General features: G+C 42.3%; 1 protein-coding gene across 1 annotated transcript in view; it reads left to right on the top strand.

Moving 5' to 3' along the window:
- shisal1b (shisa like 1b) overlaps positions 1-27,152 on the top strand; it is a 65,245-nt gene that overhangs the window by 36,114 nt on the left and 1,979 nt on the right. Inside the window, exons 2-5 of the mRNA XM_062547462.1 lie at positions 1,036-1,163; positions 18,060-18,250; positions 21,277-21,490; positions 23,734-24,057. Of these exons, the coding sequence (XP_062403446.1) occupies positions 1,093-1,163; positions 18,060-18,250; positions 21,277-21,490; positions 23,734-24,057 (800 nt within the window). The 5' untranslated portion in view covers positions 1,036-1,092. The remainder of the gene's footprint in view (positions 1-1,035; positions 1,164-18,059; positions 18,251-21,276; positions 21,491-23,733; positions 24,058-27,152) is intronic.

The raw sequence follows: 27,152 nt of genomic DNA, 5'->3' as shown, positions 1-27,152 counted from the left end.
AAAGACCTGGATAACTTATGCCAGTTTGTCTGATTTTGTTTGTTTTTTTGGTTCTGTTTTGGATGTTTTGAATTGATTTGAATGCTTTAACTAGTGAACTGATCAGTGGCCTTTTCTTCCTGATGGATTCTTAGAATTTGTGCAAATAAAGACATTAATATGGATGCTCCACACACAGTCAATTTCCATCTAAAATATTTTTTAATTCAGCCAAATATCTTATGGTAATGCAGTTGTTACCAAGCATGCACATGTTGAATATTCATTCAATGATATGCATTATTTCTTTATTCTGTTACTGCATATTTACTGCATATTATAGTTTGATATTTTCAACTTCCAATTGTCCAAATTATGATCATATACAGTATGTCAGTTATGGTTTTAGTAGTTGATGTGATAGTTCCATCATATTAACAGTAGCATCAGTATTGCACAATATGTTTTATTTTTATTTCAATATCATTTTACATTCTCTGCTGTTGGCTGTGCATGCTTGATACGTGTGGGTTATTAGGTCTAAAGCCTCAATTAATAACTTGCCCTCCAAAAGGTCAGTAAGTTATGCAATGATATTTGTCCTTTACTAAAAACCAATAATGGATCACCTTATATTGACTTCACATGCACTTGGAAAAAAGGCAAAAAAATCTATATTTTGTCTGAGTGCCAAATTGATCTGAGTGAGGGGTTCTGTCCATTGTTACCCTAATTACAATTGATGCTCACCACCAATCAGTATTTCATAGTTCTTTTCAAAGAAAGCAAGCTACTCAAGGGTAATGACTAATGAGGAGGTGGTGTAGATGGTGGTGGTGGTGGTGAGGGTGCAACTGGACATATGAGGATCTCAACATAGATGATGTGTAGTATCTGTAAATGCACATTATTCAATATTTTATCCCACTTCCATGTCAGCTATGGGGAGCATCTTATGTCGACCAGTCAGTTCCTGACTTGAATGCACTGTATGAACAATGATGATGTGTGTTAATATTTTATAAAGCTGTCCCTTTGGCTCTTATCTTACTTCAGGAGAAGCTGTGCAGCAGAAGATGGCCGCGCGTCTTACAGTATGTGGTCCTCCGCCCTATGAGCACCCAGCAGATGGAGACGCAGGTGTTCATCTGTACAGTGACGAGGAGAGAGGGCTGTGTGCAGAGGTATGGGTCCCGCTTTTGACTATAGGTCCTACATGTGCCCTGCCACACACAAAACTGTTACTTGTATTCTTTTAAAAATATATGTTAGGTCCATATGTTTTTGTGTTATGTTGTGAATGTCTGCGACCAGTGCCCACTGCCCAGCCCGTAAGTAAAATGCTATTGCCAACTGAAGGAAGGAAGTGATTTGTTTTACAGGTTTAATGCGTTCGCTAGCCTCACAGGTTTTATGTCCATTTGGACAATGCGTTCGCTAGTAAAGCTAAAATGAGTTGATAACAGCTGTCATGCTCTGGACGAAACTGACTAGCTGTTAGCCAACCAGAGTCGAGCAGATTGGCTCGTTCGTTGAATATTAATGACGCAAATCGAGCTTAGTCTTCCTGCAGGCTTTCTATACCACACTAGAATGGCTTGAAACAAGGTAACCACAAGGCATGGTTGAATTCAGACATTACTACAAAGTCATGAAATGCACCTTCTAAGCATTAGTAAGCATACTGCAACTGAATGGAACACACACACACAGACACGCACACACGTGCGCGCACGCTCATGCAAGCAAGCATCTACACAGCATAGACTCACTCTACTTGCAAAGAAGAAGATAGAGCTGTATAAAAATGTTTACAGTATGTTCCATGCAGTAGCTGCTATCATTAAAGCCTCATATTGATTTCACACTGACTCTAACAGCAGTGAAAAGCAGACACTTAGGCTGAACTGAGAAGACATGACATGATTTCAGCAGCTATTGCACTCACTTCAGACTGATTTTCTATGTGTTGCTCCAGTAATATTCACACCTTATCCAAGCTTGGATACTATTTATATGTAGAAGGGCTCTCAGTAGGGTGCATACATCAAGGCCTAGCATTCCCCTTTATTTTGCCGTTACCAAAAGCAAAGCAAAATTCATCCAGGTGCCCTGTGATTTAATTAAATATGTTTAATAGGATTCATAGGTTCTTTCTTGACCTGTGCTACACATTCCACTACATTTCATGAAAATTGACTCAGTTGACCCAGTAGTTTTTGTGTAATCCTACCAACCAACCAACCAACCATCCAACCAAGAAACAAATGATTGGCTTTACTTAGCCTTCACGGTAACAGACTTCCCTGTCCTACCTTTAAAGAGAAATACATTAAATTACTATATCCAGTTCTGAAGGAAGTTGATCAGTATTTCCTTTATTCTATCATCATCTGTGATCAGTTGCCTTTCAGCAAATGTTCACAGCATGCTTGCCTTGCTTGAAAAAGTTTAATCTTCATAACCAGCTGCTTGTTGTGATTTTCTTGTTTCCTGTATTCACAGCAGTTGTTTCATTAGGATCCGGATCAGCATCCACTCTGTTGTGTTACATTAGTCTGTTTCCTTGTCAGAAATGTAGTTGACATTTCAGACATTGAATAGATGTCCGCTAATGTTACACTTGTGTACAGGGAAAAGAACAATTTGAGTGTGCAACCAATTTGCGCTCTCCCTGGGATGGATGCTCCATTATGACTAAGAATATTCTTTCCAGCTTTACAGCGACTAGACTGACAGTAAACCATTTCTCTCTGTCACTGGCAGATTCTTCCAGAGAGAGAGAGGTGTCAGTGAGCTGTTTATCTTGTGCCAAGATAACTATGGGCTTTGATCAGCTTCTGGGTACGAGACCAGTTTAGTTACCAAATAACTGTCATATGCAATGGCATGCACTTTAAGAAACTTTGCCTGAATTCCTGAATGACAGCTGCAGCCCTCTTTCATTCTGGCTTCAGCTCCAGCCTCTCGATCAGTTTCAGCTTCATACTCCGGTATATGCTCCCACAGCATGCAAGTCAAATGGGTTAGTAGTTAGGCTGATAAGCAAAGCAATTGTGCATTTTATGACTAAAGCATGAAAGTTTCACCATATAATCTTGACCCCCTAAGCTTTAATTTCAGACGTCATAATGAACTCAAGCTACCCGTTTGAATGGCAGTCAATGTAAGTTCTAGATCTTTACAGTAGAATTCTGGAATGACTTGTAAAAATATTTTACTCCTCAAAGATGTTTATATTGTACAGCAAATATCTAGCCCCAGAGGTCAGATCTGAAGTGCCTCCACGTCTGAAATTAAAGCTTAGGGGGTGAAGATTATATGGTGAAACTTTCATGCTTTAGTCATAAAATGCACAATACTTCTTATAATGTGAGCTTAACCGCTCCACTATAGGAATTCTTTTGCTTTAGCTAAGTTGGTGAAGTCTCCCACCCCGAGCTCTAACTGACCCCAGGCTGTAAGGTTTGCTTGGTCTAGTTAACATTGATGTAAGCCATTGTCTTTTAACATGCGTTTGAAAAATGCTGTGGACAAGCCAAGAGACTTTCCATTTTCAGGTTCTCTTGACTGACTGCGGTAAACACACTCTCAGGGACCACTTGAGTGCTTACAGACAGAGTGTTTGACAAACAAGAGGTTGTCTCAGCATGAGGCATCCTGCTTCACAAAGTTACAGCGCACAGTGCTGATGCTCCATGAATGAGAAATGCCTTTTCTGATGTAACAAATCAGCCCATGTCAGTCCAAGCCCCCCAGGTGGGTGCTACACATTGGTAGTGGTTAGTGTGGCCCCCCTTTCATTGTGAAGTCCTTCGAGTGCCTTGCTTTAAATGCAATGTGTTGTTGTTGTTGTTGTTGTTATATATATATAAAATATTAGATATGCCAGAAAGCAAGCAGCCCAGGTGTGAGAGAATGGGTGGATTGCAATTTGTATTTTATTGTTTGTTGATATATGTGAAGCACATCAGGAACAAAGGGGAATGGCAAAGCTCTCAACAAGAAAAAATCCATGACATCCAGACATGTAAAAAATCCACTCCCACCAGAGCCCCTCCATACCACCCACTGCCAACTCACAAAACAACCCTTTTGCCTGAACTGACTCTCAAAGCATAACAATAAACCCATCACAGTAGTGACCACATGAGACACAATCAAAGGCATTGGTTGGAGAATACTCCTGGAACAGCAATAAGGGCAACAACCAACTCTGCCAAAGAAATGCCATGAATTAACATCAAACTCACACAAGGGCATTAGTGATGCTTTATTTCTTTGCCTTTACCTTAAAGATGCAGTCTGCTATATTCTTCTTATTGCTCATGCAGCGTGTTGATTGCCTCAAATTGTGATGTGATTGTCCAAGCCATTGAGCCATATGTTTCCCAGCCAAGAATGTGTCTGAACACATTATATTAATTAATTTCACTGGGAAATATTGGCACAGCCATACCGTAATTTCCCAACTATTAGCCGCATACATTGATTTTGAAACATTTCTTCAGCTATGAGGTTACAGTAATACACGGGATAAGTAAATTTGGTATTAATATGGTTTTGTTTCTTTTAACTTGCTGCTGTATTGCAGTGCAGATTTCTTCTCTTAAATGGATAGATCACCTAAAATGAAAATATATTTTCATGAATTATGTTAACATGCACACCATATTCCAGTTAAGGTCCATATAGTTTGGTGAAGACATTATTCCGTAGAAGGTGTTGCAGTGTCTGAATAATTCAACATTCAGTAGTAGTAGCAGCAGCAGCATCATGACATCTCAATGCACTCTGTCCCAGAATTTCACTCAAGTAGATGAAACTGTGCGGACTGTTTTTTGTTATGGCCTTACAACAGGCCACAAATTGGTCTCATCTTTGCTTCAGAAGTGGAAACTTTTTGCCACTTTTGGCCATGTTGCCAAGTTGTTAGAGCAACCAACCAAGCTACCAAATTGCCAGCAAATTGAACAGGGGCAGATGCAAGTCAATATTCCATAGGGGCATTTTCCAGGTGATGAGTTTTTAGTCATCAGAATGTGGTCTTATTTTGGTTATGGCCATCAGGTTAAGGTGTTCACATAACTCATGCACAACTGGAATATTGTCATTATTCTAATTAATAGAAGAATATGGTGTGTATGCAATGAACACTCATTGGGATTCACTTCCAGTGTAACAGCATGGGATCTCTTATTTTAGTGTTTGGCCCTTCTCTTCTTTTGATGAGTGGTGACCCATTCTTTCTGGTTACTAATTTAGTGCTACAGTGATGAGCAGACCTTTAATTAGTGACTATTGGCATGACATTGAGTAGATAATGACATTTTTTAGTTTATTTTTTTGCGGCTTTTTAATGTAATTCATGGAAATGCTTTGTGCACAGACATAGCTACAGGCATCTCCATGGGGCAGTCAGTCTGTGATTGACACTGCCCTTTAGACTTGTACCACTCTCCGGCCAAGCACATCTTCATTTGTGTGTGGCCGGCAAAACCAGGCAAAAGGTCAATATATGCGCGATCAATGCAAATATGCCGTGGATAAATATCTCCATTTGAGCGTGCGCTGCTATGGAGCCCATTCATGTATGTGCGCTGACAGCTCCACACGAGCCTCTCCGCTCCCGTCTCATAAAAGCTTTCGGGATGCCTCTGATGTTGACGTGTTATTTTGGATAATGTATTAGCTACCATCAGAGTAACACCAGCAGCGAAATGCCTTTTCTTCTGACATACAAGAGGTTCTGGAGAGAGCGTGCTTAAGTTGTTTTCTTGGCTAACAAAGGCATGTAGAGAGAGAGTGCCGTTATTAAGGATGCTCACCCCAGAGACACGGCCTCCCTCCAAGCCAGTAGCTTTTGCCACCCCCACATTTCTCCACCGGGAAACTTCTGGAATAACATTTCATCTCTCTCTCTCTCTCTCTCTCGCTCTCTCTCTCTCTCTCTCTCTCTCTCTTGTGTGTGCTTAGTTTCTTAAACATTTAGCAGAGGAGATATGTTATGTAGATCTAATTATCGACACATAGATCAGCTAATGGATTCCAAGGGCATATTACACACATAAACACACACTCACACACACACACTCTCTCTCTCTCTCTCACACACACACACACACACACACACACACACACACACACACACACACTAAAGTATTTCCCCAAAGTGGAAGCACTCACAATAAATCAGCTGAGAGGTAGCAGTTGACCATGTGCTCATGTCTCATCATATCTCTATGATCCTCTTGTGCACTCACACCCTCTCTGTCTTTCTCTCTCTCTGTCTCTCTCTCTCTGTCTCTCTCTCTCTCTCCCTCTCTCTCTCTCTCACACACACACACACACACACACACACACACACGCACACATACCCCACATCCCACACCAGTCTCTCATGTGTGCTCGCTCCCTCCCTCCCTCTCAGTCTCTCTCCTCCCCCACTCTCCCCTCCCTCTTCCCTCTCTACACTCTCTCTCTCTCCATCAGTATCGCCTCATCTTTTAGCGTGCGCTCACCGCTCTCTTTCTCTTCCACGTTGACTTTTGCCATGCTCTCCCCACTTGGATAACACTCTGGAGGTCTGGAATAGTGCTCCTCTTCCCCCACCCCTCTACTTCCACCACCTTTCTTCCTTTTTTCTCCCCCCGTCTTAAGTTGGTGGCTTTCATCTCCCTCCTGTGTGAATGAGCAGGATGTTTTTGGTTTGTTGCGACGCGTGGTAACATGAGACGCTCAGAGCAGCATGGAGCGCGTGAGGAGTAATTGACTGGAGAGAGGAAAGCAGGGAAGACCCTCTCCCCAGGAGTCTCTATAGAGGTGAGTGGAAACAGACAGTCACACAGAGCAGAGAGGGCAATCACCACTCTAGAAACAACCTTTGGGAACCCCTATGGAAGCTGTTCTTGTTGGGGGTTTTTTTGTGTGTGTTTTCTGTCAAAGTTTTTGTTGAGTGGTTTCATTGGAGTGGTTCTTTTCATTGTAAATAGGTGAATATCCTGACAGTAGGAACATTAAGAACCTTGGGATCTAATGAAAAGTTTGCCTTGAATGGCTTGGCAGAACCCTAAGTTCCATAAACCAGTTCATCTCGCTCTGTTCTTTCACTTGGTTGGGAATTCTGTCTGATATCCAGGTGGACTTTATCTTTGTTTCTCTCTCTTGCTCAGTATCTCTATCACACTCTTTCTCTCTTTCTGTCTATCTTTCTTTCTCTCTTTCCTTCTTTCTTTCTTTCTTTCTTTCTCTTTCCTTCTTTCTCTGTTTCTGTACTTTCCCTGAGCTTGTGAAGCAATTAAATGGGATTGGCAAGCAGCGTTGGTAACTTGGAAACAGGCATGTGGGGGTGGGCTGCAGCGCATGAGGGGATTTTAAAAGGAAAATAAAAGGAAAATCCCTCTGTGCTCCACTGAGGCAGCCTTCTCCCAGACTAATGATATTATTTTACACACTGCTGTGTGTGTGTGTGTGTGTGTGTGTGTGTGTGTGTGTGTGTGTGTGTGTGTGTGTGTGTGTGTGTGTGTGTGTGTGTGTGTGTGTGTGTGTGTGTGTGTGTGTGTGTGTGTGTGTGTGTGTGTGTGTGTGTGTGTGTGTGTGTGTGTGTGTGTGTGTGTGTGTGTCTTTGAGAAAAAAAGGATTTATTGACTGAAATTAAAACTGGTATGTTGCATGTGTGCATCGCTGGTCTCAGCTTCTTTGTGTCTGTTTCTTTGTCTGTGTGCATGTGAGCTTGGGCATGTGGGATTTTGAGTCTGGATGAACACCCACCTCAGATTTGGGCAGCGAGTCCATCTACAGTTAGGCACAGTGAGCCTAAAGGTAAATTATTAAGGAGTAATTGTTGGACTGGTGTGAGATAGATTCTGGTCTGCTGATAGATTCAATCCATATAGCACAGGTGAGAATAACCCCCCCTCCTCCCCCCAAGTCAGAGGTCTTTGCTGTTCCTTTATGGTGCACCCTTGACACAAGGTATTATTTAATGAGAATTTTCCATTAGGCACTAGTGGAACATCAGCATAGATGAACATTTTAAGAATTGTGTATACTAAGCACATTTTCAAATGAGGATAAGCTCACCATAGAGCATTTTGTTATGACTTATACGTATATCATATATGGAAGTGAGTGTATGAATATGTGTGACTTATTTCCACTTATCTCTTATCTCTTACTTGTCACATCTCCCTTCATATGACGATTGCATTGGATGTTAGACCATGTTAAGTTTTGGCATGGCATAAGGATGGATACTGTAGCCTACAGTAGATTGTCTATTCATTGTACTCAGTGATTGGTGAGGTGAGATGGTGGAAGACCCCCCACTATGCATCGCAAGCCACATTCAGTTCATGGTTCTGTCCTTGAGGCATTTCAACCATTTTAAACAAACAAGTTTACAACTGGGCTTAATTTAGAAACTAACTTTGAAGGACCTTTTGTGCTTTAGGAAAAAAGTCATTCATTATTGTCTTCTTGCAACCTCTTGTTGTCATAGCACCTAGAAGTCGGCATTTTGGTGCTTGATATACCTCGGCATGTCTCTGTAATGGGAAAGCTGTGAAAGAAAAGTTGTCCATTCCATTTTTGCATGGATATCTGCCCCTTCTTTATTGCCCTGAGCCTACATATATTTCTGTGTGAAAAGAGTGAATTAATGCATGAACCTCCCCTGTCTTATAGACCTCTGTGCTAGTGTAACATACAACATGGTAACAGGATTCTTGGTCTGATCCTTACAAATGCCAGGGAACAAAGCAGTTGGTGCACAACAGTCTTTCACCTACCCATGAGGTGTCTGGACGTCTGAACACATCACATCCCAGATCTGGAAATCTCAAGGGGCTTTCTATTTAAAAAGACTCATCTCCCTGTCAATACCAATTACATGCCAAGTCCACCCTATTCACTGAAATATGTCATTACAGAGAGGCTGCTCCTTGCCCTTTGATTGTTGTGACCCTCAGATTGATCGCTGGGCCACTATCTTCCACTATGATTTCTCACGGCAGTGGACATGTGTCAGATTGTATGGTGCAATGCTGTATTTTGCCCGTCTTTCTGTTATTTCTGTGCTGTAATCTGACCAGGTTTTGTAAAAGCCAGTGTTCAAGCGAGGACGATGATAAGCCATCATAGCAGATGAATGGCAGCAATCTGTTACTCTGACATATAGTAGCGGTTTTGTGAATGGTGTGAAATGCGTAGCTATTCAGCTTGGGGAAAAAAAGAAATGTCTCTTTAGGCCTTGGATAACAGCCTACACAAAAGCCGTGAGCCAGGAATCAAGGCGTCTGTTAACAGGAGATGACAGTTAAGTAGAAGATGGCATTGCCTCACTCGCCATGCCATCAGGGGAATGTTATTCAACGGACCCTCGCTCAGCGAGAGTGTGACTTGACAGGCACATTCTCAGAGGTGTGTGACGTGTAGCAACAAAGTAATCAACTTTGTTTTATCTGTTCAGTTCTAAAAGTGGACTACATATGCACTCTTAATTCTGTTGAGTTTTATTCGCACTGTTGGTTACGAACAATTGAAAAACGCAATCATTTGTTTCTTTGTTAAGGAAATACAAAGGTGGTTAGTTCCAAGTTGTTCCGAAGTTTTTTAGTACCATTGACATTTCATGATTTGGGTAGGGCTAGAAACAAAGACCTTGTGAATAATTATTGGACACAATCCAAATAAAACACAGAGATGTGGCAAGCAATGGGGAGTCCCTGTCAACCGTCCATTTTATTATGGTGGACTCCAGACAGTCGAGGCCTAACCCCCAATAGCAAACATATGGGTAAAGATGTCCAGGAATGATCTGCTTAGACCATACGTTGCTCTTTCCATAGTTTTTACTATGATGCGTTTTGATTGAAATAAGAAAGTTTTGATTTTTGGCTATTTTAGGCTAATCTTTTGAATCACTACAGCCGTGCTACAGCCTTGTTGTCATGACATCTGTCATCTAGAGACCGAATCTCTTTTGTGTGACTTTTGTCTTACTAAGAAACCTTCAGTCAAAGTTTTCCCCAAGACTGAAAGTGGTTCATTTAAAGGCTAATAGCTAAATGGTTTCCAGAAGAGTTATGTGAACTTTGAGAGGTCCAAAGAGAACATTTATGTGTTCTCCTATGGGATCAGACTGGACTCTTTTGTTCACATAGTTTGGATGATTTTAAACATAGAGTGAAGTATACAATATTTTACACTATGACAATGACACAAGTAATCTATCATCTTAGTGCATACATGCACCAGCCCATGTATGTTGTGTGTTTTAGCTGTCCCTCAACTGTCCTGCTTGTAGATTTCCCCACAAAGATTCTGACATTGTTGCTCGCTTCTTTCAGAAGTAGTGCATATACTGTATGTATTGCTGCGTACTATTCCAAGTACCTTTTATTGAGAGTAAAGGGAAGCACACTTGCGTGTTTGGAGGAGCAAATACTTTGAAACGAAATGATAAGCAAACGTTTCTAAACAAACACATGTTGGGCAGTGTGTTTGTTTTCTTACAATATGTTTTTTCTTTTCTGCCCCATATGGTTGTGCCAGTTGTTTGTGCAATCAGATGTGGCAGCTGGATGTAAGAACATGGTACAAGAACATTTAGCTATCTTATTGACTAGGTTCCATTATACAGTAGATGTCTGAGATATTTGAGTAAAAGTCATTGTTTTATCCTGTATTTTCAAGTCAGGCTTTTTTTCCCTTTTTTTTTTTTTTTTTTTTTTTTTTTTTAAAGTAAACCATCATCAGGTCCTAATCACTTCTTGGAATACAGTAGATGGCATTAGGGAGAGCAATGTCCTCCAAAGTGGGTAGTGATCTAATCATGGAACAAATCATATCAGGCCAAATCACATTACAACAAGCCATCCTTACAGGAGTCTAAGAGCCTATCATACGGTAAAGCCAATGTAATAGCCGTTACTTATGCTCTATTTTTATTATATATGTACAATACATACTATTCTATACTCTAGGCTGTCCATTTACAGTTCATGGCATAAAGGTAAAGACTGAGTCTTGAAAACTAAATGTTTTCTTGCCTAAATGTGTCACAGTGGATATTGGTCCTTTCAGTCCTGAATTAATAAATAATGAAAAATGTGGATTCTTCTTCTTAGTCTGTGCATGCACTGACACATAGACACACACACACTTTCAGAGGCAAGAGCTACCAGTGGGATACAGAAAACAAAGTACCACCTGCTATGAATCGAGTGAACAGTTTATCAATAGTTTCTTCTAGGGATCCTAAAAGCCCAAGCTCGACTTGTCCTTACCTTTGTTAATCAAACTGGAAACTGTTACCATATTGTCCCCATTTAAAGCAACACTAAAGCACGTTTCCTCTGTTGCACGCACGTTATTTGTTTATCCAACAAATAATGATGTCCACAGACAAGGTAGAGCATGTTGCATTATCTTAATATGAAAGTATTATGTATTGCGACATCGAAGCAAGTCAATTTTATAGTTTCTTAGGTCTCACTTCATCGACCTACAGGTACACTACCCGATCGGGTAAAGTTACATAGTGCGGTTATAGCCGATAGAGGGCCGCAATGTGAGTGCAGAAGTGCCGTTCACCCTGTTACGAGTTGATGAACTGCTGAAATGATTTTGTAAACATTATGTTAAGATACGAAAAACTCTTTAGTGTTGCTTTAAGAGCGCCCATCCAACACATTGAAATCACTATTGATTGTAATGATTCATATTTTCTATCATTATGATGATAGCAGTATGAGCTGGCAATGAAGGTTCCTAGGTCTTTTAAAAAGCTCATGCTAGTCCTGAATGTATAATCACTGCTTTCATGTGCAGTCTTGAGGGGATGCCTTGGTTTTATATCAAAGCCTTTACACATGAACCATGTTGTTATTAAGAAGCAAACATGTTATGTAACATGAAAGCCGGCATGAAATAATTCTATGAGAATTTTAGCTCATTTGTGTCTAACTTGTCTGATTATTTTACTTTACAGATTTAAAAGCCAAACATTCAAAATTCAAAAGAGTCTGGATAATCATTAGACTGTAACTACTCAAGAAATAGTTCATTAAGATCAGACGGGTAATGAAATAAGATTGTTAGATAATACAATCAAGTCTTTCAAGTGATCCTCAAGCCATCCATTTTCTTCTTAAAGTAAGTTTTTGTTTTTATTATGTTATATAATCATAAGAGAGAAAATAAAACTGTCAGATGCAATTTTATTTTTTTATTATTCTCTAGCTCTGTCTTTGGGTCAAGGATCTTTAGGCCAAAGATCAGAAATTTATGAGAAAGCACTGAGCCACGGCAAATAGAAGTAGACAAAAGCACTGAGTTGGTGCATATCCAAACCAGTGTGAGACACTGCCTATCACCACCATTATTGGACTCTGTGGAGTCAAAACAGCTTGGCCAGGAAGAAAATCAATTTTTTGCCATTTCCTGTCACAATTAGTGTTCCATCATCTCCATTAGTACAGGAAGTGCATTTATTGCATCATCTGTTTCCCACAACAGAAATGGCAACTAGTATCCACATAGTATCCACCACATATAGTGGTATCCACATCCACCAGTATCCACATAAGCTAATGCAGTGCCATGTGGACTAACACAACATTGTTCCCTTCCACATTTCATAGACACTTGCCATTTGTTAGACATGGATACAGAGGTAATGCATTTGTTGAGTAGGTAGTATTACAGTATGTGTCTGATGGCACTTGTGATCACTGGAGGAGGAGAGCTTTTGATATTTTCTCCTTCACACTCAATACAGTACCTGAGCATGTGCTCTGCGAAACTGAGGAAGATGTGCTTACCCTTGTGTCTTCTTCCGCGCAATAATAATAATAATGTACTCTGTGGTTACAGGTAGAGGATTTTGCATGCCGTGGTATTTTATATCCATGTCTCAGCATAGGTTAGATGAGAGTTGTGTTATAACTTATGTAATGTTGTAATATAATAAATTCCAGTCCCTGGCCCTCTTTGAACCCCTGATCCCATAATGAATTCAATGTATTAGACTCCAGTGGCTGTCTCATTAGAAGCTGTTCAGCCACTTGCACATTTTTTTATGACTTTGGAGAAAAAACTTGAACAGAAAGGAAGTGGTGCCTTGATTCTCTGTCAGGAAAGAGTATTCATAGCAGCTTAGCTTAAGCCCCCTGGGTGTTCTAAGGTATAGCCCTGATAATGTGTTCATGTATGCAAATGAAGTTAAGGCCAAGACACTTGCAGCTTTTAAACCCATGGGAATGAATACTGCTGCATAGACACCATTGAGCAACAGGGAAGGTTCAACATACAGTGGAACAATGTGAATTAATCTATGATGTTTAGGCTAATTACATTAAATCACAATTGGCTGAATACAAAACAACAAAAGTTATTACTTAATTCTGTGACTTTTGAATTGAGATTCTGATGGTAACCTGCTGTATTTGTTATTTTATATTAAACAGTGGTTTACTCTGAGCTTGCAAAAAGAAAGAAAAAAAAAGCCCCCAGCATATAGTCCTGGCTGATTGCTGCTTCCGCTGATGTTGTCAGCTTAACAAAGCACTGAAAAGAAAAACAGGAGTTGCCGACGGCGACAAAAAGAGGATCATATTTTGCAACACTCTTTCTGTATAGAGTATGCAACAATCCTGCTGGGTTCAAACTGTTTTTCCCACAAGAGACATATTCACACATGTTAATTGCTACTTACTGCAAACTAAGGCAAGATATTTTGACAATTTTGTGACATGAGGTTTCCAAGGAAACACCACAGTACAGCAATGCCTCATGACTAGATGATCATGTTCTTTTAGAGAGGATTCCAACATTGCAAAGGCTCTCTGCTAGTTCTAACGTTTGATACTTTATCTGCACAGATCAAGAGAATGACTCATTATTTCACCATAATCACTATATTCTGTCAAACGATGATGGTCTTTGAAGACACATTTGAGATTTGCTGTTAAAACATCAGTGATAATAGAGAGCCACCACGCCATCTAGAAATTGAGTATTGGCCAATAGATGTATTGCAACAGTGTACTGACTACAAGGCCGGTTTTCCAATAATTATATGATCTCTGCCTCCCTTTTCGCCACTACAGTGAAATGCTGTGTTGTGGGAGTGAAGGATTGTCTCATTAAATAAGGATGAGCTATATGGATTGCGCTGTTCATTTTTCTCATTACAATTAAGTACCCCCCACCCCCCTCACCCCTGTGTAGAATTTAATTGGTTTACGCAGATTACCAAGAGGCAGCATGAGGGCATACATGAATGAGTTACACAGCAGCTGGGAAAGGCTGAGACAAACAAGCGTTACTTTTTTTTTTTTTTTTTTTTTATGTCAGTAGTATGATTACAGCCCTCCTCATATCAAGTAGATAAGATGAAAAAGGGGCCGTCTTTGCCATGCCTCTCGGATACACCCCCCCCCCCTGTGGTCCCCAGCAGGCTGAGGCCATTTCACACACACTAGAGCACAAGAGTCAGCGGAAGACTCTCATTAAAGCCATTAAGAGCCCCCACCCACCCCCTTACACACTGAATGGCCCAAGGACTGTCATTACATCAGAATGTTAATCAAGTGATGGCTCTCAATCTCACAGATCACCGCCGGAGTTTTGTGAAGCTGTAAAAATGCAATAAAACTCACTGTTCGGACAGTGTTACATACATCAGGGACAGATCTCATCATGATGAGGCCCGCTGACAGTGATTGAGTAGCTTCTTTTTGAGGGGGTGGTGAACTCCCACTTGTCAACTAAAAGAAATGGGTGTTACCGTAGTTAGAGGGTCCTTGTTCCTGGTCTGGAGGTTAATATTGCAGTCCTGCACGCTCTCCTCTCAGAGGAGATAACTGACAGAGATGCATCATGATGGATGTCTTGGGCTGATCTGCAAGGTCAGTTGTTTACCCAAAACAGACAATAACACCAGAATCTAGGGCAGAACTACACTGGAATATTCCCACTGTTTCTGATGGCATCCATAGCCATGACTGTGTGTATCATTTGACTCGCTCCTGGAGGGCTTTAATGTCTAAGGCCTACGTGTTTATATTTTGTAGGACATTTTTCACCAAGCACTTTGCACAGAGCATAACATGACATAACAAGTTGAATTATTTAATTGGTTAAAAAACAGCTGGAATGTCCATGGGCAATGATGGGGACTGGCGCGAACAGTGCATACTGTAGCGTTGTGTCATTAAACCCTGTAGCCTGGCTGGCTCCTGGAGATCTCTGGGAGCACAGGTCAGTTCAAAGTGATGTCTTGGAGCAGATGTTGCAATTTCAACTCGCACATCAGGAGCTCTGTGTCGCTCATGGTTTGTTACGGGCCCAGAGTTCATGAGCAACCTCTCAATCTAGCTAGCATTAGTGTATAGCAACTCATTGTTGGTACGGAGTAGGGCTAGGGCACCAGTCCATCACCATATTGCCAAGAGAAGTTTAAACACTTAACTCTGGCTAACACTGAATGCCTTTCTGTGTGTTTTAAGCAATGCCGTTTACTCTAACTTTTGAGTATGCGATCTAAGCAGCATAGCACTAATAGCCTTGTTTGCAGACTCACTTCTTCCTCCTCTCTTACTTTGTAAAAGGAGTCCTCTCATGATTGGGAAATGCTTCCAACCCTAGCATCATAAGTGTAGACGGTCGTAGAAGTCATAACCAATCACATTTTTTAGATATTCCGTTACTCCTACTTTGCCTTACCATTACAAACTGATAATAAACCGCTCAGCAGTCAGCAAACAATGAATTCAGACCCACCTTTGCTCTAAACCATAAATGTACCCATTGTTCCCCCTGCAACTTTCTTTATGTTTGCGGGCATTGCTACTACCATTTGCCACAAACCACTTTCGAAACGTTTTGAGACCAAAGTCCCCTTTTTATTTCAACACTTTCAAGGCACTTCAACGTCAAGGCACAGCCAACAATAACTGAAAATGCATACTTTTACTTGATTTTTCCTCCTTTTATTTTACCAAAACATATTTGAAGTATTAAAGTAGATCATGCAGTCATTTAATATGATTTGTACTGTACGAAAAAATCATTTTTGTACATTTAATTCTTATGGACACCATGTGGAGCCATCATGTTTTTCACCCAATTAAGGAAATAACAAAAGAACTGAAAGCAATATGCCAGATGGAGCAGCATGTCATGCCAGCATCTCAGTTAGTAGGCAAAAGCCATGTACAGTACTTCCTCTGTTTGGTGGATTTTGCATTTCATTGCTATGATCTATTTTACTCCACTTTACAACATGAACATTAAATGGATGTCTTCCGAATCAAAGTCATACACAAGGCAAGTTTAACCATCATCCACAGGCGAATGTTCCCTCGTCCTAGAAGTAGAGGTCACCAATCCAGATTACAGATATTCATGTAAAGAACAAAGGCAAGGACTGATGTGGAGAAAAGTTATAGAGGCATTAATGTCAGATTTTGACATCAGGTTTTCAGACAGCAGAGGCACAGAGTTATTAGCATAAGTGGTTTAAGCTTTGTTTCCTGTTTCAATCGTTTCTTTAATCTGTAAATAAGCAAAATATGCCTCTGAGCTGCACCTCTCTCTGACAGATCTAGGCCTCCCGATTCTTTAAATCCTTAATTTATTTATGGCTGTTGGTGTAATTGGTGAAACTCGACAAAAACACAATCATAGCCAGGCAGATGCACACCTGTAAATGCATTATGCATAATCAATTAATAATTAATAGATGTTCACATTACTGAGATCATCAGAACATTTGACATAAAGCTGTGCATCCAGTATGACTTAACCTCCTTCTCATCGTAAGGCTCTGTAAGATATAGACATGAACTGCATAGCCCTGTAAATATGGTTTGTCTGCATCAGCGGCCTTAGACAGTCTATCATAAGCATTTACAAAGAAATGTCTAGGCTTATATTTATCTAAACTGATTTTAGTTGGGAAGTTTTTTCACACATAAGCCACAGAAATCAATATAGTATACAGTCGGTCTGTGAAATAACAGAATAAAAATGTCAAGCCAGCAAAACATAGTAATTTCAAGCCCTCTTGAATTGTTTTTGACTTCATTAAAAGACACTCTGCTTGACTCCTCAAGTCATTTGTCATGCATCTTTCAAATCAAGTGAGTTGGAGAGGAGATGTGTCTGAATGTGTATGGATTTGCTTGGTTGCAAGTGAATCTCATTATGTAAACTCCCTCAGCCTGACTGCATATCTCACAATACCATGCCAGCACAAAAAAAAAAAGCAATGCATCATTCATCCTACCACAGACAGATCAAAAACAGTCCACAAGACACATGGCAAGGCTATCTTATGCAAGCCTTTTCAGGGAATCTCCCAAGTCCATGCAGATGAGCACTGAATAATGTGTGTTTAATGGAAACCCCAGTCATTTTGAGGAAAAACAAAGAATTGTCAGTCTGCATGCATTCACTTGCACCCAGGCAACTAAAGATGCTACACACTAATAAGCCTCTGGAGAGCTAAAAGCACTTGCTTACCTCCTGAAGGGAAGTGAGCAAGCATAAACCCACATTGAAGACAACGCCTGCTGTGATTGGAGCAGCCCACTCTACCAGAACTTGGCTTTTTTTTTGTGTTTTGTAAAGAATCAGATGTGGCACAGTATGGTGCTGGCAGTGCATTTAACCATGCGTCTATCGGAAATATTGCAGATATGGGGAATTGTAGACGGTGAAGGAAAAATGTAAGCCACCTCTAATTCATTCCCCTCTCCATTTCCATCTCTCCTCCTTTGAAGACCTCATTCACTGACGATTTGTGGAGGATGCGCTCCTTTGGCACAGCTGCCCCATCAGAGATAATGATCACAGCTACTTTGTAAAGACCAAAAATAGTCTTTGCCAAGCTTCATGCTGCATCTGATAGTTTGTGAAACTCAGACAGAATTCTAAGTCCTTGCTGGCATCAAGTTTTACTCACATCTGTGTTTCATCATCATTCATTCACTGACACGAGATGAACCACCATCCATGCATGTATGCTCGCAGTGCTGGCTGCGTTCGTAACCTTTGACCTTTTGTTGTTCCAGGTGGACTGGCGTCTCACTACTGCAGCCATCATGGGTGGAGCCAACCAGAGGTAGAGCAAGATGTTGGAGTTCAGCTAGAGCAGCCCACCCCTCCAGTCCTCCGCTGCTGTGTGGGGAAAAGAAGATGACTGTCACTAGCCGGCAGTCCTTCAATGTCCTGGCTGTCATCTTTCTTCTGCTGTCTACCGCAGGTGAGCTCAGAGTTTGTGTCAGGCCTCCACTGGATCTGCCAGTCTCTCCGGTCTTCTCGTGCTTTTGCCATTCGTCGTTCGACACACCGTGACCACAGCATGCTGGATTGTCGTCGTTTAGCTGGGGTGTCATCTCAGTCACTTGTCACCACCATTACACAGTGCAGATCAGGATGAGCTCATCGTGAGGTTCCTTTGTCCGCTATGCAGACTATCAACAAACTTCAAGGAGGACCAGGCATGAGAATCAATTTTCAACTTAATAAAGTAGTCCTCTGTTTAGCTAATGTGACTCGGAGCTAGTTTGAGGATTTAAGGGCTGTTGAACTGAGCACCAATCGGTTTGGAGAACCTAAAAGGTACTTCCCCCCCAAAAAAGGAGAGGAAATGCAGGGGGGCAGGTAAGTGCACGGCGCTCTTTTGTAGCTACAGTAGCAGCACTTAACTTTTCCAGGAATCCTGCCCAGCGCACTCAGACCGGGGCGCTGCTCAGGAGTAAATATCACAGTAAGTAAAACACGGGACTCTCAATTATTTATGCCTGTGATGATTCAGGAGATTCTTGGCTTAAAAGCCCAGTGTCTCATCAACAGAGGGGAGAGGAAGGACACGATGCAGTCAGGATGGCGCTGTAGGTCTGCAGGTCTGGAGCATTAGCCTGAAAATGACTGTTGCTTTACAAGCACTTGCATGGCCTGTATTGTATATACAGTCTCTAAACAGTAGCATTAACATCGAATAGAGCTGATTTAAAGTTAAACTAATACACGGCTCATTAAATCCAAGCTTTGCTCTTTCATATTCCATTTGATTCATGTAAAGTAAATTGTGTAGAACAAACAGTATTGAATCGCTTTAAAAAGCCTCTCAAAGGCTGATGCCTCTGAAACCTAAGCATTACCTCAGACAAGACCTAAAATCCCCCCAAGCAGGACTGGTTTATAGTTATGCCATAGTCAAAACAAGCACAAATCCTTTCCCAGAGAGACATGCCAAATATCTGGCTCTAAAATCCCTTCTCCCCGAGGGGAGGTTATGCCCTTAGCATTTCCCTACATTCCTGATTACAGACAACAAATGATGGAACGTAAATATTTGAGATTATATGTAATATGCCCCTCCATTATGATATCAAAGTTATGACATCGTTTATCTGTGAATTATTTTGATAATGGCTTTACAGTGCTGTTCTACCACACAGCTAATGGTGGGTGTCCTATTAATCCACCTGGTTTACAGACTGTACTGTAGATGCAGGCCTGGATGTAAACTGTTCTCTTAAGTGTTCTGAAACTAGCCTATCATTAGCTCAATAAGAGATCCACATAGAAACAACTGGAACAATCCTGCCATGAATGGAACAGCTGTAGTTTATTAAGACACTTTAATAAACAACAAATCTTCCCCCTTCTCTCTCTGATTCTTTACTCTTGCTTGTTCTGCTGAATAGTACTTGATAAATAATGTAGGCTCTGTTTGATTTCTACGTGTTTGCCAGCACCTGCACATTACATTATTAATCTCATTGTGCATCAGAGCAACCGTTTCAACCCTCAGTCTTTGAAACAGAGATTTGCGCTTGATAGATATGTAGATGTTTCGTTGTAATACATATGCATCATGGTATTGAGCATGCGCTTTCATCCTCCAGGTCTTTTGACCCCACGTTGTAGCCTGTAAATGAAAGAACACACCCGGCACTGGTGTTGTTAGTGCAGTAAGAAGTGCCTCGACCCTCCAGAGTTGCGTAGCACTGACTCCAGCAGCTGCTTTACCCCATTGCTTCCCTTATTGAACAGGTTTTAAAACCCCATTCCTTTGAGTGGGTGATCCTCTGTGCCTCCAGCGCCTGCCGTCCCCTCTTATCTGACCTGCGTCTCCCTGCGTTCTCATCTAAATGCTAATGACAGCCTGTCCCTCTCACTGCGCCTGGATCAGTCATTCCGTAAGAAGCAGACGAGCTAATTGTGCGTAAGCAGGCGAAAGGCGCCCACAGATTAGACTCTTATCTGGATGCTAATGGCGAGACGTAGCAGCAGGACAAGCCTGGGTGTCACCGAACGTTCTTCATGTTCTCCCGCTGCCATTTCTCAAAACGTGCCAACAAATGTGTCGGCCAAGAGCCAGAGAGGGGATAAGAGCAGCATGCGAACAGTTACTTTTGAGTAGTCGCTTTGCTCTGCACACTGTAACATCAGCTTACAGTGTCCATCAAACAACGTTGTTGTTCTCTATTGTGAGTAAAAGTCAGACTGCTCAGCATCTGAGGTGCAATCTAATATAACCTCAATGTCATTAGACCTCCAGGTCGCTCAAACACTCAGTCTAGTCAGAACTCATTGTGGGCTCTCACCATCAACGGAAATGTGATTATTCTCTTTCAACAATCTTGCAGGAAGCATTATGGTTCTCCATGATCCTATTGTCTTGGTTCAGTGAAAGGACAATCAGATTAGAAGAAATACAGGGAAGAGAAAGACAGAGCGTCCCCCCCCCCCCCCCCTTGTCATTAGTAATCATTTGAATGGTTTTGTCTTCTCCACGTTCTCATTTATCGCTCCTGGTGCATTGTGAAAGGGTGACAGTACCAGCAGTAGCCAACAGTGACGTCTTGGTCTATGTCTGTTTCACGCGGACGCTTTCAGATTCATTTCCTTGGTTCGTTTCACAGACAGATTGGTAATTGGTGATCATCTCCAGGCGTCTGGTCTGCCAAGTGATTTTCACACGGCTTCAATCAATGAGGAATAATCTTCTTCATCATTTCCTCGGATCATGAGGTTCCTGCAAGACGATTATGCGTCCAAGAGGCAAATCTGTGGTTAGATGAGCCTTGAACACAAATGTGAACATATATACAACAGAAGGCATTTAAAGCTTTCGTTTAAACAGATTGATATCTTGCAACTGCATCAAAATGTGCGGTTAGTTTGTGTGATGATGTGATATTGCAAGAAAAAGTCATTGCCTTTTTTGAGGGATTATGTTTGTTACTGTAATTAATTAGTTACCTTTTCTTCCTGCAGCTCTTTCAGCACATTTTCGGGTGTGTGAGCCATACACTGACCACAAGGGGCGTTACCACTTCGGCTTCCACTGCCCGCGTCTCTCCGACAACAAGACCTACATGTTCTGCTGTTACCATAACAACACACCGTTCAAGTACTGCTGCAATGATACGGAGTTCCAGCACGTCATGCGAGTCAACTTGACAACAACCCCAGACGGTTACACACACAAGTGAGTGTCAATCGAGAACCGTGAAAATAGATAAGAAAAAATACAACAAAGAGCTTCGCAGACTGCCTGCAGCATTTTGATGAGTGGTTAACCTGAACGATGCGCATTTGTCTGTCCTGCTTTATTTTCAGCCCACAGATTTGAATATAGTGTTTGCTTTGCAATTACACAGGGAAACATAGAAAGTTCAGAACTGTCATCTGCTGAGCATCTGCTTTGACAGTGATCGTGCTATATAAAGTACCTCTACAAAGTACTGAGCCGTGAAGGAGTTCAGCATTTGATTCCTTAGCTTTTAGTTTTAATACGCTTGGGGCATCATAACCTTCGCTCCAACAGACACATGTTGAGCAGAGCAGCGCTACTCCTGGGCAAAGCCCCTGGCAGGAACACGCACATCGACCCACACTAATCGACTGCTCTCAGAGCTTGGCTGTGGCTGGCCACTCTGCCCTTAAGCATTAAGCCAGCGTCCCGCTAAGCCTGCTGCGGAGCTGACGCTCTCCCGAGGATGGTCAGCAGATCTGCTCCTGTGGTATTTACCAGTGGCCTCAGGTTAAATTGCCCCAAGAAGTCACATTGACTCAGCTTAGCTCTGTGGTGGCAAGGACAGTCCACACAGTAAAGTCCAAGCAAACACACCTAAAGGTGCAGTCTGCGATTGCACAGGAAGTTGTGTTTGTTTTGTTGATGTTTCTATTGAATTTTTTGTTCAAAGCAGCGTAGGTACCCTACATTATATTTCAATCAAGGACCAACGAAACTCGCCAGAGAGGTGGCTCACCCTCCATTCAGTATTCCTAGAGAAAGTCCACACTTTCGGTTTTGTTTTTGTTTGGGGGGAAAGGCTTCCCCCACTTTGTTTGTTTCCAATTTTTGGAGCCTGGGCTGCCTACAGAGCCTAGGTTTTTTTTACAGTCTACTCATGGAATGGACAGCTAGCGGATCGTGAGGACATGATTGCTGAATGTGACTAAAATGTTATGTGTTTGAAATCGTGTAGAATCGCTGAATGCACCTTTAACTTGCGGAGTTCAAACATATTTACAGCTGTCAGATATATTTCCATATTTCGGAATGCTATCATTATTGCTGATGTCAATTGATTATGAAACATTTTGCAACTTATTAAAATCATTCAGCTAAATGCCAGCTGCATAGTCATTTCATTTGACTGCACTAAAGTGTTTACAGTCTATTAGTTGTCACATTGAGGATGAGATTTCTTGTCCAACCACACAGTCAGTTAACAGGCATTTCATGCAGATTAGTCAAAATAATGTATTGCACCCCTGGGGCATGACAGAACATAGACTCATACACACATATTCACAAAGGAAGATGTTTGTTTTGCCCAGCAAAATCCCTAGAGGTATAATCAGTCATTCTTACTGCTTAGCATTTTATCTTAAACTGCTTGACATTCATTCAGCAACCATCTCTGGGGGCTTGCCTAATGAAGCTGGTGACCTTAGGTTACTTCCCATATTTTAGTTTCAACACTCTGGGACAAAACAGTGGACCCACTGAAGCGCAGAGGAGTGTCCCTCATCAAAGCATCTTATTAAACTAGAACATTTCAGTGTTCTTAAATGACAGTGCACCCACCTTAATCCACAGCCTGGAAGATATAGTGAATACTAACACATCCAGTGCTCCTGAGGCCTTGGCCTTGTGGTTGTTTTGCAGTTGACCATTTAACCAGAAATCCCTCTTGAACCTTCTTGGTTAGTAGAAGCCAACCACAAGGCCAATTAAGTGGATGTTGAACATGGGTCTTTGTCAAATGATTTGTGCCTGTCTTTGGACACCAACAGCTTTGTTTATCTGTTCAATTAAAAATATCAGACAAAGTTAGCAATAAACAAACAAACAAATCGAGGCTACAATCTGCCTCTTCTTCCTCTACTGCTTTTACTGCTTTTCCTGCAGCTTTACTGCAGTCTCTACAAGGACTTAGTTGATGCCTCAGTGAAGTAAGGAATGGACAGAATAGAATTTATTTTCCCACATGCTGTGCCTGTTTTGAGTGTAAAATGAGTAGCTAGGATAAATGTGGGGGTGAAACATTACCTTTTAAAGATTTGCATTTTAAAAAGAATCTCCTGCATAATTACTCATTTTCCTCCCATGTCTATTTATTGGCACTATAAATATTTCACAGGGAAGGATTTTTAAATAGAAAAGCAGATTCATTTCAACTTTCACCGCGTTAACTCTGTCCCCTCGCCTGCCTCTTGCAGCAACTACACAGCCCTAATTGGAGTGTGGATCTACGGCTTCTTCGTCATGGTGCTCTTGGCTCTGGACTTCCTGTACTACTCAGCCATGAATTACGAGCTGTGCCGGGTCTACCTGCAGAAGTGGGGGCTGGGCGGCCACTGGCTCCAGCAAGCCAGGAGTCAGTGGAAGAGCCCCGAGCAGGAGGAGAGCGAGCTCCAGAACCAGGTCCCGTCTCAGCCCACAGCACCGGCCCTGGGCCCGGGCCCCTACTCCCACCCCAGACACAGCCTCCGAGGAGACGCCCAGAGCCCCACGCTGCTCCCACTGCACACGGCCGACGCCTGGTGAGTCAGCACGTTCCTTATGGCTTATTATGACACATGCCAGCCACTGCACACAGCACACAGGCTCAGGCTCAGCCAGGTGATGGTTCCTCAGACAGACCTGTCAGTAAGGAGAAGAACAGCAGCCACATGCGAAAATAAAGGCTGGTAAATAGGGCGGTCTAGCAGATGACAGCTGACGAGACATGGTTGTTTTTCCCGGACTCGGAAGATCAGATCCATCGATTGTCTTGACAGTTCAGCCTTGGATGCAAACTAGGTGTACTTCGAAGGAGGCTACGTTTTAAAACAGCCTGAGACTGCTAAAAATACTTCTAAATATTTGCCCTAGATTACATTGTTTTGGAGCTTGTCGAAACTTTTCGAAGGCAGTGACACTGACGCTATTTTTTTGTCTTTATTTAGTATCTGAAAAGGTAACGGACTTGTCTAATCTGGTTTGTGCTTGTATAAAAACAAGGATGTGGTGCCTCATTATGTTATGAATGCCCAAAACTGACTTGTGTCTGTGTCACTGGTGTCACTGGTGCAACATGTTATCTTCTGAAGTCACAGGCTTTGATTTCCACAAAACAACTCTCAGAGTAATTTGGCTCAGACACCTATCAGGCTTCATACCTCAATAGTCAAGCAGTGTATAAAAGACTGGAGAGAAGATGAGGCTTTATGAGAGATTTCATCAGGGTCCAACACGTACCTTGTGAAGTCACGCTCCTCTCCTCTCTCACCTACCCACCTCTGCTACGAACGTGACACTGTTGCTAAGCTATAGTTGCCACAGTGCTGTGACAGCCCTCCGCCTACTGGGAAGAGGAACAATCTCCACATCATTATCTTGAGCCTTATCCTTCGTGTCAATCATAAAAATACACAAAAACTATTCATACGAGACAGAATACGCATGTACATTCCAAACATAATTAAAATACCATTGTTGTCTGTCTGTGAGGTATTTTTCTTTTTATATATATATTTTAGAGTTGTAAATGTAAAGAAATACATTTATCTGAGATTAATCTAAGAGTACACATCATTTGGTATCACAAAAGGTGTTGGTGCCAACCAAATTCCTGTCATATAAAGACCATCAGAAGCCTGCTGAATGCAAAGACTGAATGTCTGCCAAGTCAGTGTCAGTCTCCCACCGTAAGGAAAGCATTCAAGTGAGATGCGCCAAAAGCGGCATCAGCACAAATATAATACGCTCCTCTCTGATCCTCTAACATGACAAACAGGCTTGTATATTTCCAGCTCAGACGCTGGCGCGGTAGGGGTGGCCCAGCCGGCCACAGTGGAGAACTCCGGGCTGCTCTGGGCTGCCAGACGGCTCCGCTGGAGGTCTATGATATATTAATGAGAATAGAGGGCTGACAAATGGGCCCGAGATCCTGGCCGGACAGAGAGCGAGTGAGTGGGGAGCGTCGCTGCGCAGATGAGAAGGCTCAGATGGTCCTGCTGACTCCTGAGGGCCTCCGCCCACTCGCTGGATCTGCCTAATTAAGCTGGCCAGTGCCTGCGGAAGGAGCCTCGTTAGCTGGCCTGTCCACCGAGCGCCGTCAGCCTTCCTGTCAATCCCCACGGGGCTAGCAGCTGACATAACGAAGGCACTTTTCCTCCACGAGGATGGCGACATGGTGAGAGGGCCCACATGGGACGAGGCCATGAAATATACTTTATGGAATTTGATTTGATGTAATTGAAAGATATGTAACCGTAATGAAGGCTCAAACTGCCACAATCATTAATCATTTGGACAGACACATACATTAGGGTCAGTTAACCTAAAATAAGATGGCGAGTTAGCCTAAGAATATACTGTACTCCTGAGACAAATGCACATTTAAAGGGCATATGCCCTTAAGGAAGATCTGAGCCACCGCAGACAAACAATGCGTCACCAGATGGCCCCGTGTCAGATTGTCTGGTGGAAGTTATTTAAGACGCACGGACGCCTGTCCCCCGAGAGCAGCACGCTGAGAATAGAGCTCGGTCTTGCCGAGAAACATCTGCCTGAATGTAAAGGGAGAGAATCAGGCCAATTCCGAAAGGCAGGGCTGAACTGTAATCTGAATGTAACAAACGACCACAGGATGGGTGGTAAGCATGTTGTATATTTGATCACATTTTTTCATAGCCAGTGATACATCAACTCTGTAGTCATACCCTTATGCCTTAGATCCAGGCCCTCCCTTGTCTTATTTGTAGGCTCAGCATGAAAACACATGTGTATGTAGTACAAGTTGAGCTGCCACGAGGCTTGTGCTGGCACAGTAAAAAGGAACATTTTTGGACTAAATTTAATTTGCTTTGGCAGCGCACATTTCTGTTTGGAATCAGATCTGTGTGTTTGAGTTGTGCCCCCATTTTGGTGGAGGCATACGCAGATTGGCATTTTTTTCTGTAAAGCCTCTGTTTGTCACGAAGTACCTTCACCGATGGCAGATATTTTGACAGCATGCCTTTAATTTCTAATACCCAATACAGAGGATAGGACTTTTTTTTCTGAAAATGATCATACTCAGGGGACTACTCAGAAGCCCTTTCCACAACAGTAAACACAGCTGTTCCAGGAATCCCACGACATATTGCTTTAAAGCGTTCTCCCTTGAATTATTTAACAGTCTGTCCTTTCCAGAGAAAGCCATAGACAGAAACTGGAGGGGTGAGGTGGGATTGGGTTTGGGGCTAGCTCATGCCCCGTTCTTTCCTGTCTCCTGCTACCCCAGGGCTAAAAGTCCCTTCACCCCCCCCCCATGCCAAGGGGCTGCCCATGTTAGACAGACACTTGGGGGATGACCTGGATACAGTGCTGGCTTTTGCTAGGGAACACGCCGCTATTCTTAGAGTGGCTTCGCTGACCCACTGAGGGTCTCTGTTGACCTCTCCCCGCCACAGAGCAGCAGTGTGAGAACAGAGGGACTCCAGCGAGAGGCATCGCTCTGGCCGAGAGGACGAGAGGACGAGAGGAAATGCCCTTGGCCCATCGCTTTGGTTTACGGTCGCTTAAGTGAAGTGGATGGAAATGAATACCTCCCAAAGCAGTTTCAGCGGCGGCGATGGGCATGTTGATGGCGAGCTGAATGCAATCTCATTTG

Source organism: Sardina pilchardus, chromosome 10, assembly GCF_963854185.1.
Source record: "Sardina pilchardus chromosome 10, fSarPil1.1, whole genome shotgun sequence".
NCBI classification, from domain to species: Eukaryota; Metazoa; Chordata; class Actinopteri; order Clupeiformes; family Clupeidae; genus Sardina; species Sardina pilchardus.
The sequence above is the reverse complement of the archived record's forward strand: the minus strand, read 5'-3'. Positions and strand labels throughout refer to the sequence as shown.